The sequence below is a fragment of the Melanostigma gelatinosum genome, assembly GCF_949748355.1.
Source record: "Melanostigma gelatinosum genome assembly, chromosome: 9".
Taxonomy (NCBI): domain Eukaryota; kingdom Metazoa; phylum Chordata; class Actinopteri; order Perciformes; family Zoarcidae; genus Melanostigma; species Melanostigma gelatinosum.
The window spans coordinates 5,584,665-5,596,214 of record NC_136642.1 but is presented as its reverse complement, the minus strand read 5'-3'; the positions used below and the strand labels follow the sequence as shown (position 1 = coordinate 5,596,214).

The window sequence follows — 11,550 nt, the reverse complement described above, 5'->3', positions numbered from 1 at the left end:
CCTGAGTAGCAGGGCTCGTAACGGCCCTTTCATCATGAAGCATGATCTAGCTAGGAACAGACCTCTCAAGACAGAGGCAGAATAATCCTCTGGGGTCTGTTGAGACAAGGGCAGTCCACCCTTTGTTCTCTAGTTAGTATTTTAACATTTTTTTTATTATGTTTAATTGTGGTTATGGTATAACCAAAATAGTGGAGTGTAATGGTAAAAAATGTTTTAACCTCCTCATGATATTTTCTGTGAGACATATTGCTGTTTAGAAGGTTCATTTGTACGGGCGTCTGGATGTCTGAACACATTGACCTATTTGGTCTCTAGGCCAAAGGTCACTTTTCTATCTTAGTCGGGACAAGCAGCCGACGTGTTCTTTCTCTATATCAACCGTTTCCGGTTAGACTAAACATTTCAGCCTTAGTCTCCTGTGTTTTATCTGTTCCTCTCTGCCGGCCGGTATAAATATCTTGTTTTGATTTTGTGTCTTTAGAGCATATTCACAGTTCATTCATCGAGACTCTGTTTTTATGTTAAACACTTTGGATAAAACCAACTTCACTCCTGAACTTGTTAAGGAAATATTCCACAACAAAGGTCAATTAGGAACCTTTTATTGGTGGTGGACATGCGATTTAAACGCATCCACCTGACCGTTCTGTTAACATTGTTAAATAAATCCAATTGAAATACTTTTATTTGTAAGTCTACTCAGCGACATGAAAGAAATGGAAAATTTGTGTCCATGTTCATGAATCACGAGAGTAAAATGTCCTGACTATTTCATGAACTGCTTGTATTGTCTATTGTGTATGAGCTACGAAAAACTAACATAACCATGAACATGCTCACACTTTTTTATGCAGGAATGCTGGACCTGTAGCATGTAGGAATGCAGGAATGCTTAATTAAAGCAGCACACGCTTGAGAAAGTATGTCGCAAAAAGGTCGTTCTATAGTATGTCGAAAAAGGTAATTATGTCACAGTATAGCATTTGAATTATCTTTTATTATCTAACATGTTCCAACAAAATAACCAAATGTACATTTTGAGTCTTGCCAGTAGAATTTGAACAACAATTCTTCATCTGTCATTTACACAGATATATGTTGAACTCATAATTTGACCATTATAGATGCCTCGATTGTAGTTACAGACGTTGGACTGCAGCGGTGCTGTATTGATACAGTGGCTGTTACATAAGAACTACTGTACAATAGCTTTATTGCCTTAGAATACATTTGCAGTTAGCATTTTCTACTGGCATGCAATGCAGTATACTACATGAAGAAAAAGAATACGACGATGTGAAATTAGAACCAAAGTGATAAAAATGCAGTGTTTTTCTCAGGGTTAGTTGTATATTTCAACAATGAAGAAACACAAATGACTTATTTAAAAAAGGAATTTCAATAAGCAGACCATATCAGACGACCTGGAACAAATCTCAACTTCATCACTACAAATTAACCAAAAAATAGTAACAAACATCCACAAAGCCCTGTGTTTTACAGAATATAACATAATTAAATATACCATTGAACATAAAAATCTCGTCCATCAGCTGCACATTATTCCTCCACTGTTGGTGTGGGATCCTGCTCTGTTCGGTTCCAGTGTGTCTCCAGACGGCTCTATGTTCTGGAGCAGGTGTGCGTAATGCATGGGCTCGGTTTGGTGGCGAGCGTTTTTTCGACTGTAGTACTTCTTGGACGCGGCTCTCCACGCCTCCCTCTGCAGTGACTGAGAAGATTCAGGTAACTCGGATATCAGTGTCCTCCTTCTCTTGTCCACAAAAGAGATGGGTTGTGTATACCTGGAGTCTGTAATGTGGGGGAAGGGGCCGGAGGGTGACTGGAAGGGGCCTGAGTGTGAGGGGAAAGGGAAGGGGCCGGAGCGTGAGGGGAAGGGGCCAGAACGCGGGGGGACGGGGAAGGGGCCGGAGCGAGAAGGGTTTGCCTGTTGGCGGGCTACTTTTCGGGCATAGTAGCGCCTGGAAGCTGCTCTCCAGGCTGCCCTCTTCAGTCTCTGAGCCTCCTCCGTCAGCTCAGACGTGGGCACGCCCTTCTTCTTGTTCCTGATGAGGTCAAGAGAAGATAAAACAGATGAGTAGGTATGCAGTTCACCAAGCAATTACTAATTCTGTCTGGTGTTTATGGGCTATGGGGAACCTCGGATAACAACACACAGAAAGAGTGTTAGGTTGACATTACTCCATTGTATCTTTGCAGAGCAAATACTTGTGCTCTGCTATATTGATGCTCTGAATTTCCAAACGGAAGGATTTGTAAAGCGCTGTTGTGCATCATTGTGTGTGTAACATATACAAATATACATGTAAATATGCCACCCTTCAACATGCTGATTGTACAAAATCAAAGAGAAACCCTCAATTATAAAGAGTTGATGCTATCAATCGATGTTTCATACAATTGAAACATGTTCATGTCAATGTCTACGTTTGGTTAATTATCCAAAGAACACATAGAAGCAGGGATTTGGGGTGGATTCTCTCTGAAAGAGGTAGACACCCCAATAAAGTAACTGTTGGCATCATGACTTATTTGGCTCTTTTGTATCTCTGAAATAACTCACCTCAGGTGTTCTTCATGAGGGTCGTAATAACCGCCTGGACCTGCATGAGGTTCCTCCTCTAAAGTTCTTCTCTCTATGTTATCTAAAGGGATCAGAAGGAGTGAACATTGTCTTAGTCACACAACCCCACAGACATACTAATTCATTTTTACAGCGACTGCATTTAGCCAAGGCCTTTCTCTTTCATAGGCTGTTATACAAGGCTGGGTATCGTTTGAAAATATTTGATACCGTTGCCAAAACGATGCCAGAGATTCAGCCTGCATCCAAAACAATACATCTTTTGATACGCCATTTTGTTGATTATAAACATTTTTTATACCTTATCGGGTTTGAGGTTCAATACCCAGGACTAGTGTCACAAAACATGCCATTTTTGCAACACAGAACAATGAGGTGATCTAGTCCCTGTGACAAAAAAAAGGTACGGTGCATTACTTTTTATACCGGGGCTCTCTTTGTCCGGGTATAGACTGCCTGTGCTCTCCTGATGCTCCGCGAATCTCTCTTCACTCATTTCCCACTTGATTAAAACTGTGTCGATATCACACGGCTCTTCTTTAATGACGAGGCTGCTGGGAGACGTCGGCAGATTCCTGGCTGCCTCCGATACACCTGAAGAATCGGAGGAGTGGGAGACACAGGACTGGTCCAGACCCATTTGGCTAGGAGATGACGGAAAGGCTGACTCGTGGCTTTGGGCGGAGACATGTGAGGGGGGTCTTGCAAAAAGGCCCACTGTGGAGAGAAGAGACAAAAAAATGTCAGGGGTGGAAGTAACCGATTACATTCGTACCTTTTACTAATTATCAAAAAAAGTTGCTTTGTATTACTACATTTTGAGTGTGTATAAACACACATACACTTAGATAAATGGATGATTCAATGTCTGCCAATCAATACAAATTACTGCTTCCTGTTTACACAAGTACGTGCATGCCCAGTGTACATGAATAGGTATGTGTTACATGCGCTTGAGTGTTGATCAACACTTGATTAATGTTGGAAATATGATATTTTTCACATATACAGCTGCAGTGTCTGTGGGATCCCAACCAGTGAGGAAGCAAAGCAAGGGATAAAGTGACAAGTCATTGAAGTTACATGAAAAAATGATTGATGTACTCCTTCCACCCTTTGCCATTATTGTCTAACCGGTGAAAGCTACAGTAAAGAGGATGTATTTTTGCTCTAACGTCCTATGTACTCATATTTACGTACAGGAGATGCTCATTTCACACTCCTGCTGCCCTGCTGTCATCTCAGTGTCGGTGCAGCTTGGTTCAAACCCGCTCTGCTCTGTCGTCTGTGGGTCACCGGAGGTCTGCGATCCAACGAGGCTGTGCTCTTTTCCAAACAGCTCGTAGGTGCATCCCTGTCGGCGTAGCACCTTTAACTCGTGCTGTATCTCGGTAAGACTGCCCTCCAGCCGCTGTATCTCTTTGTCCCTGTCGGCCACCATCCGCTGGTACTCATGAGTCCTGGCACTGTTGACACCGTACAGCACGTTTATTATCGAGTCTATCGCCAACCGGATGGCGTTTTCCACCACGAGGGCTTCCTCGTCGCGCAGGTGTGGGTGCAACGTTTGGGTTTTAACCAAATTCATCGTCACAATTGAACCAGGTTTGACGTTGGAAAGCTCTGTGGAGAGCGTCAGCCTAAGCTAGCTACGACAATGCTAGGCTATCAGACGCTGCGGCTCGCTGAAACACCAGCCGCGAACGCACTATACCTATAATACACCCAATAAAGTCACATTTAACACACGGATACAAGGCTGTTCCGTGATGTCAACCAGGTGGAAACAAACCGGAGAAAGGCAGACTTGTCTTGAGCTAATGTTGAAGCTACTACACCAGAAATAGATTTGCTTCCTGCATCCGTCCGCACTTCTTCGGCGACAGCGCTTGTCCGTGGATGTTGGTCTGGCGGCCACAGCGCCACCTGGTGGCTCGTATGACTGCTCAGACCAACATTAAAGGTCATACAAAAAATGGGACAATGGTCTATACGGGCTTATCATTACTATTAAATAACCAAACCAAGTTTTTTATTGTACAATAAAATAACAATTAACATAACATGGTAATAGTGCAGAAGGCAGTGGAGATAGCATAACAAAACTAACCCATACACAAATAATTATGGAAAGGAACAGATGGAAAGTATAAAACACAAAAGAGTAAAAAGTGTAAACATAAAACCTTAAGGACACTCAAAGGCCTGAGTTTTAGGTGTAGCCTTAAAGTGTCTACAGAGGGGGGACACTTAAGTGAAAATGGTAAACAGCTCCAACATATGGGGCGGCTCAAACTTGCACGCAAGCTGAGATTCAACCATGGTGTTCTGTTCTGTCAGGAGAAGCAGTGAGTTAAACCAAGTAAGAGCGGAAGAGTTGTCAGTGGGGAAAAGTCTGCTCAATTCATGGAGCCCATAGTCCACAAGTGTTTCCTTCAACCCCACCTGAAAGTGAATTTTCCAACTTTTAGGATATAATGATTTAAAAAAAAAAAAAAAGGCATTTAAGTGTTTGTACTGGGAAGTTGATTTACCTAGAAAATGTATATATGGTACATTGTCTGTGGGCCCAAAAATCTCATGCGTTTGCACTGATTAACTATTGTGATGAATCTTTTTTTTTTTTTCAAGCTCACTTTCAGTACATATAGTGATGAATATGTACCATATATGCTTATGTATGTTGACACAGGGAGGTGCTGGAAGCTTAAACTTTTGTGGTCCATGGCTTCTTTAATGACTTCACTGCCTACAAAATCAACAAGCCTTCATTAAAACAAAATAAAAAAATTTGCCAGGACTCCATATTTACAACACATTTTAATCTTTATTACAAAAAAATGGGGTCAGTATCAAAAGTGCAGTGTCAACATTTTTTAAACAGATAATAATATCTTGTTTACTGTGTATATCATGTAGAATTCTTAAACAAATCGGAACTTGGAGGTCTAACAAGACATCAACTTACTTTTGGTGTTTGTGAGACCTGAAACTATCGAAAACTTTGGGGGACAGGATGGCAGTTCCCTTCTGTCTGGATCTCTTGCAGAGGAACTGCTGCTCCCATGGACATTATGCTCCTGAATATATATTTGTCGAAGTTAGAGATGCATTTGTCTTATATATACGGTATATATATAATATATAATATGGTATTGGGTAATGGAGATAAGGACAGTTTAGCAGAAAGACTTATGTATAAGACAAAACATCTGCGTTGAAAGGCCTAGTTTCAAAATGACTAAAATTAGTCGGCTAAGAGCTTTAATCAGTGCAAAGTGAGTATAAGCAACTCACCCATTAAGCACTCCACTCAAAGTCTGAAATGCGGGTTATGAGGGTCAGGACCTTCGGGCTCACCGCATTGCTCCTCTTGTTTTCGTGATACTCTACTTTGGAGCCCTTGTCGGGATTGATCTTGAAGATGCACCTTAGTTTAACAAAACACAAACATTAGATATCAACGAATCACCAATCTTATGAATGAGACAGACAAGGGATGGCAGAGGAGACGGGTAAGGGCATGTATACTGGTGGCTAGTTTCAATTGACCACCCTGTTGTCAGACCACAACAATACCCACATGATGTGTGTGATAATTGTTGTCACAAGAAGGCAGCACAGGGCTCACTTTCCTTCTATACTACTCATTTGTAGTCTTGCTGGGCTGTTTCTACAACTTTGATCAAAAAATCAAATATGATATTCCAGTGAAGTCATGCACTTGCATCAGCCTGGTTTAGAGGAATCAGGGAGGCGTTACGGGAGAGGGCTGAGATGGAGGTGGTGGATTCGTCTGGTTGTATCATTTTAAATCTAGTTCACTGTATCCAAGGTTGCATATGGCACCTTTAAACTAAACCATAAATCAAAAAATACAAAAAATAGCATTTCAGCTGAAAATAAAGAATATTACGAAAGCAAGCCTGAGACAATTACCAGAAAATACCCTCAACGACCAAAAACATCCTCAATCAGAAGCGACTTAATGCACATCCACCTTTGAAGAAACTCCATCGTGGCCCCGAGTTCGGCTGGGTACTGCAGGTTGAAGACGTAGTAACAGACGAACATGCCCACCAGTGCGTCGGTGAAGCTCGCCAAGTCTTCTATTATCACCTCCTGGTCCACGGCCACCATGAAAGCTGCTGCAGACATTGGACTCGCTCCTGTTAAAAAAAAAAAAAGGAAGAGGAAAATTTATCAGTTCAAATGCATCTATATGCAGGGCACGCACATCCCGGTGCTTCTCACTTACCACATGCAACAATGCATGGTGTGTGCGGCAGGCGTTCTGTCCGAGCCGCATCTGTGATCCAGGTTTTGTCCGACATGTGGAACATTCTTGCAAAATCCTCTTTGAAGTGTGACAGTAGCATTAGCACCGCTCCGCAGGGTCCACCACCACCAGCTAGCAGTTCTGCCCTCTGTCTCGCAGCTCCGCTTGACTGAAAATAGTCACGGACTCTGGCAAATTTCGTAGCCGTGGCCTCCTCAAATCCCTCGTCGAGGTCGACACCAGTTAAAATCTTAAAGTGTGCCTTCATGCCGACCAGCGAGAATAGGTAGGGCCATTCATCCTTAAGGGCACGCGTGTCCTTACCAGACCGTATGTCATTTCTCTGAGATACAAAAGTGTCTGACATTAACTGTTCTATTCTTTTTGCATTCCTCTCATTCTCCAGGAACATTTTCTGCATGCCTCTTTTCTTCTTCATCTGTGCTTCCACATTCACAGGCCCGGATTCCCACTCAATGCAGCCGTAGGAGTCCCTCCGTCGCTTCCTACCTTTTGCCACGTTGCTGCTGTCCCCTGGAGTGCTTTTCTGCCGACTCAGCGTCTTCTTTCGGTTGCAGTTATCAACTCTGCACTGAAGTTGTTTTGTTAAAGAATCATATCCACTTCCAACGACCTCATCTTCCATTATGTCTCTGAAAGACGTTGGATACGCGAGGACCATCTTCCGTGCAACTTCTTCAAGGTGCCGCTTTAACGGGTTTTTGCAAATAGAAAGGATTTTAGCAGCAATGATGCGAATCGTTTCCCTCCTTTCCTTGGCGGTTGGCCGCTCCTGATTGTCTAATTTCTTCCTCAAAATAGCTGGCAGCGTGTTCCAAGGGACTTGAAAACGGTAGTGCCAGTCATTGCCCAGTTGTCTACAGGAACTAGAGCACTCACGATTAGATGGAGAGGCGATGAGGCTACCAAGTGAGCTTCGAGAAGAAGAGGGTCTGCCTCGTCTTGTGGTGACCCGGAGTGTTTCCACAAGAGTTTGGGATGAGCTGGGGAAATCCTCCTCCATGTTTGAGTGGCTTGCATCGCTCTGAGCTGAAAAGACACCTAAAAACCACAGAGACACACTTAATTAAAAAGGAACAATGCCCTCCTTTAGCAGGGATCAATTATTGCATGTGTACATAAACTACTTTGATGAAATGCATTGCTATCACTTTTATTCAAATTACAGGCCCTTTCTTTCAATATTTGCAACCAATGCAACCAAACATACATTCAAAAGTTCATATCATAGGCCTTTATGAAGCTGGTGACAAGCGGACACATTCTGTCGATCGTTACCAAGATATGTTTTCATTTCAATGACATAACAGCCCAACAATGTGACTGATGGCAACATGCTCATACTGTCGTTTGGGCCTTGACTTACCTTCTACGTGTGTTTGAATGGGTTCGAGTACACTTGTGAGGTCATCCATCTGGATAGGCTTCATACTGTCAACCGCCTCCACCCCAACGTCTTGGAAGGCATCCACCATTGGTTGCAGTGTCGCTGGTGTGGTTCTTGATAGCGCTTCTTTGATAAGACTGGCGATGTCATCCTCCATGGCTAAAACAGGAGAAATAAATGACCAGTGAAATGGTGAAAGGGGTGTTATAATAGTTGCAAAATCTCAATGTCCAAAAGCGAATGAGTGGACCAAGCCTCCTGATCAAAGATGGCTCGTGGGGGGAAATAGCGATGCTTTGGTTTCAGTTCGTCACGGGGAAATAGATGCTCCCTTGTTTTCGAGATGTTTTTGAATGTCAACTTGGAGGAAACCAACGTAATGTGTGAGCAGGGTGTTTGAGAGGGATGTGCTGTACATAGCGGTCTCTTCTGTTCTCATCTGTCCCTAGTTGAACAGGTTGTGGGTGCACATATGACACACGTAACGTGTATAAAGAGAGCCATCAATGCCTTCGACGGTCATCTGTATGGTGGATGAAGGAATGAGGTGTGACAGCAAATGGACAGTTTACCAACTTCACTTTGGAATGACTTTGAGCAACTGTTACACTCATAACTGTGAGCTATAAAACACTTCAATGATATATTAGGGAATTGCAGACTGCAGAGTTTTGAGAGCTCACCCGTTTCTCCGATAAATACGAGTGGTCACATTTACCAACCACACAGCTCAAACCTGTAGCTGTGGGAGGGAGGCTGTACCACCTGCTATTTCTCAACCTTTTGTGCACATTCATTTCAGAATCAACTGACGCTCGGGACAAAGTGTGCAGACCGAGTTCATCACGTTTTTAAATTTTTCTTTCCATCTTCTATCTTTCTATCATCTGTGTCTTTGCGGATTGTGCTTTGCAGAGGTTGACGTTATTCATCACTGTTGTTTAGATGACGGCAGTGTCTGAGTTTACCTTCTTTTGCAGGTTTTTCCTTGTGCAGGTATTCAGCTCCATGTTGACCCTCCTGCTGATGCAGCAAACTCCCCTCACACGCCTCCCATTTAATGTCCATCTCCAAGTCAGAAGATTCCTCTTTAACCAGGGAGGCGATGCAGCCAAAGGGCTGGTCTCCAGCTGCTCCTCCACCCTCCCATGAAGGTTTCTCCATCTGGCTATGTTGGTGGGGAAATGCCTCGACTGTGTCATGGCACTTTGGGGAAATTTGCATGGGTGCTTCTGCACCTACACCTGATGAACAGATAAATGAACAGAAAAATGAGTGGGTGGGCTTCCTGAGCCACACGTCTCTCTTCAGGGGCGATGTTGCCTCGCCCGCAGCGGTGGAAGAAGTACTCAGATCTTTTACTTCAGTAAAAGTAGCAACACCACAAGGTAGAAATACTAAGTAGAAGTTCGTGAGTTCACGAGAATACACGTGAAAATATAGCAACACTGAAGTACCAAAAGTAAAAATAGTCATTATACAGGATCGCACTTTTCAGAATCCTATTATAACTAATGATGCATTAATGTACATTAATGTAGCTAATTGTAAGGCCTTTATATACTGCAGGGTATCTTAATTCATAATAATATAATAGTTATGATAATTAGTGGAGTAAAAAGTACAATATTTCGTTATGAAATGCAGTGGGGTAGAAGTATGTATGTGTAAGTGGCATTTAAACTAGAATAAAGTGCAAGCGTGTCAAAATTGTACATTACCGGTATTTGAGTGAATGTATTTACTCTCCACCGGTCGCCTGCTATCTCTGCACATATTGACTCATGCAGACTGATGTTACTCACTTTCGTTATTAGAGCTGTTGACGTGCTTGCCGTGGTTTATCTCCTTCGCATTGGACGTGATCGGACCGGAGAGTTCATCCTCAGTATGCCTCCAGTCCAACTCCAGACTCAACAACCTCACCTCACTGTCACCTTCCTCCAATTTCTCCTCCAGTCTCCCGATCTCTCTGTCCCTGTCGGCCACCATACTCTGGTACTCGCGCACTCTGCGGCTGCACGCGCTGCGGATCACGTTCATCGCAGTGTTTATAGCCGCCCTGATGGCGCTTTCTACGGCCAGAGCCTCGTCCTCGTTGTGCAAACTTGGGGACCACTCAGACAGGTCATCATCTATACTCATGGTCGCTCACTCATGCAGCCGTGACTGTGCATATGACAGCACTGCTCTCACGGTTTTCCTCACTTTGACCGCGAGCGAGACCAAAATAGCGACGCACAATTATTCTGGAGGAATTTTCCGCAGTCAGTTTTGTTTCGAGATGTTTTTAGACGTCAGTATTAGTTTCTTACTCCCAGTTCATGCCAAAATAAACCACACAGGAGAATAAAACTTCTCTCAATGTATCGCGGTCGGGGGCTGTGTGAATGCTTCGTCTCTCCTTTTCCTTCTTCTTCTTTTTTGAGGTTTATTGGCGGTTGGCACATTTTCTTTCTTCTTCTTCTTCTTCCTCCTCTTCTTCTTCTTCTTCTTCGAGGTTTTATTTATATACAAACAATGAATTAGTGCATTACCGCCACCAACTGGTATGGAGTGTGGATCAGGATGTCTAGTACTTACATTATTCAATAAAAAAAACAATATTGGTTCGTCTAAGATACTGAAATAGTACTTAACAATACTTTTGCAGAATGTCTATTTTATCAAAATATAACTTTATCAAAATGTAACTTGATCCTGCTGGTTAAAATTAGCTGCCTTCTTTCTGACAGTGTATGTTCTAGTGTTTCCTCTTGCCCAGTTGTCGGATTAGCATTTAACATGTTTTTCTACTTTTAGTTGTGTTGTGTTTCGCTCAGTGTGTCCAAATGTAAGTCTTGATATCACTGCGTCATCTCTGCGTCATCCTTCCTGCACATGCCATTTCTCTCACTTTCCTCTGAACTCGGTAAAACCACCGTCCCATTCTGCCTTCCTTCCGTTGCTTCTGCCACCTTTCGTTCCACCCATGCTGTTTGAGGTTTAAGCGGGTCCCGGGTCTTCTTTCTCTGCTGTGTTTTTATGGGGGTAAAAGCCGCACTACCGCCAACTACTGGATTGTTGCAGAGGTTTTGGTGCATTTCATTTTTCTAAGAAGCGAATTTAACAATAACAATACTTAGCAGACCCATCTTATGAAACATAAAATACTAATTTCACATTAGCGAAAAGTACCTTGAATAAAGAAACAGTAGCAAATATTACAATTAATTTAAATACGAAACCTCAACTTCAACTGTTGTTGTTTTTCTA

The 11,550-nt window shown here is 42.9% G+C and overlaps 2 protein-coding genes across 4 annotated transcripts; both read right to left on the bottom strand.

The window, feature by feature from the left end:
* Window positions 1–1,059: 1,059 nt before the first annotated feature.
* Window positions 1,060–4,443, bottom strand: LOC306781648 (uncharacterized protein). 2 transcript variants are annotated; one of them, XM_079274587.1, is made up of 4 exons: window positions 3,809–4,443; window positions 3,026–3,325; window positions 2,588–2,669; window positions 1,060–2,069 (listed from the first exon to the last, which is right to left on the bottom strand). In XM_079274587.1, the coding sequence occupies exons 1-4, from the start codon at window positions 4,194–4,196 to the stop codon at window positions 1,553–1,555; spliced, it is 1,287 nt and encodes a 428-aa protein (XP_079130713.1). In that variant the 5' UTR covers window positions 4,197–4,443; the 3' UTR covers window positions 1,060–1,552. The 2 variants fall into 2 exon arrangements, with proteins under 2 accessions (XP_079130713.1, XP_079130714.1); XM_079274588.1 differs by having other exon boundaries at window positions 3,035–3,325.
* A 413-nt stretch (window positions 4,444–4,856) lies between these two features.
* LOC306781644 (uncharacterized protein) lies at window positions 4,857–10,758 on the bottom strand. 2 transcript variants are annotated; one of them, XR_013772220.1, is made up of 8 exons: window positions 10,101–10,758; window positions 9,264–9,539; window positions 8,275–8,454; window positions 6,867–7,949; window positions 6,609–6,777; window positions 5,906–6,038; window positions 5,577–5,688; window positions 4,857–5,053 (listed from the first exon to the last, which is right to left on the bottom strand). XR_013772220.1 is itself a non-coding variant. In XM_079274584.1 (7 exons), exons 1-6 carry the CDS (start codon window positions 10,438–10,440, stop codon window positions 5,909–5,911), a joined length of 2,178 nt encoding a protein of 725 aa, XP_079130710.1. In that variant the 5' UTR covers window positions 10,441–10,758; the 3' UTR covers window positions 5,461–5,688; window positions 5,906–5,908. The 2 variants fall into 2 exon arrangements, 1 of the variants encoding a protein (XP_079130710.1); XM_079274584.1 differs by lacking the exon at window positions 4,857–5,053 and having other exon boundaries at window positions 5,461–5,688.
* Between the last annotated feature and the right edge of the window lie 792 nt (window positions 10,759–11,550).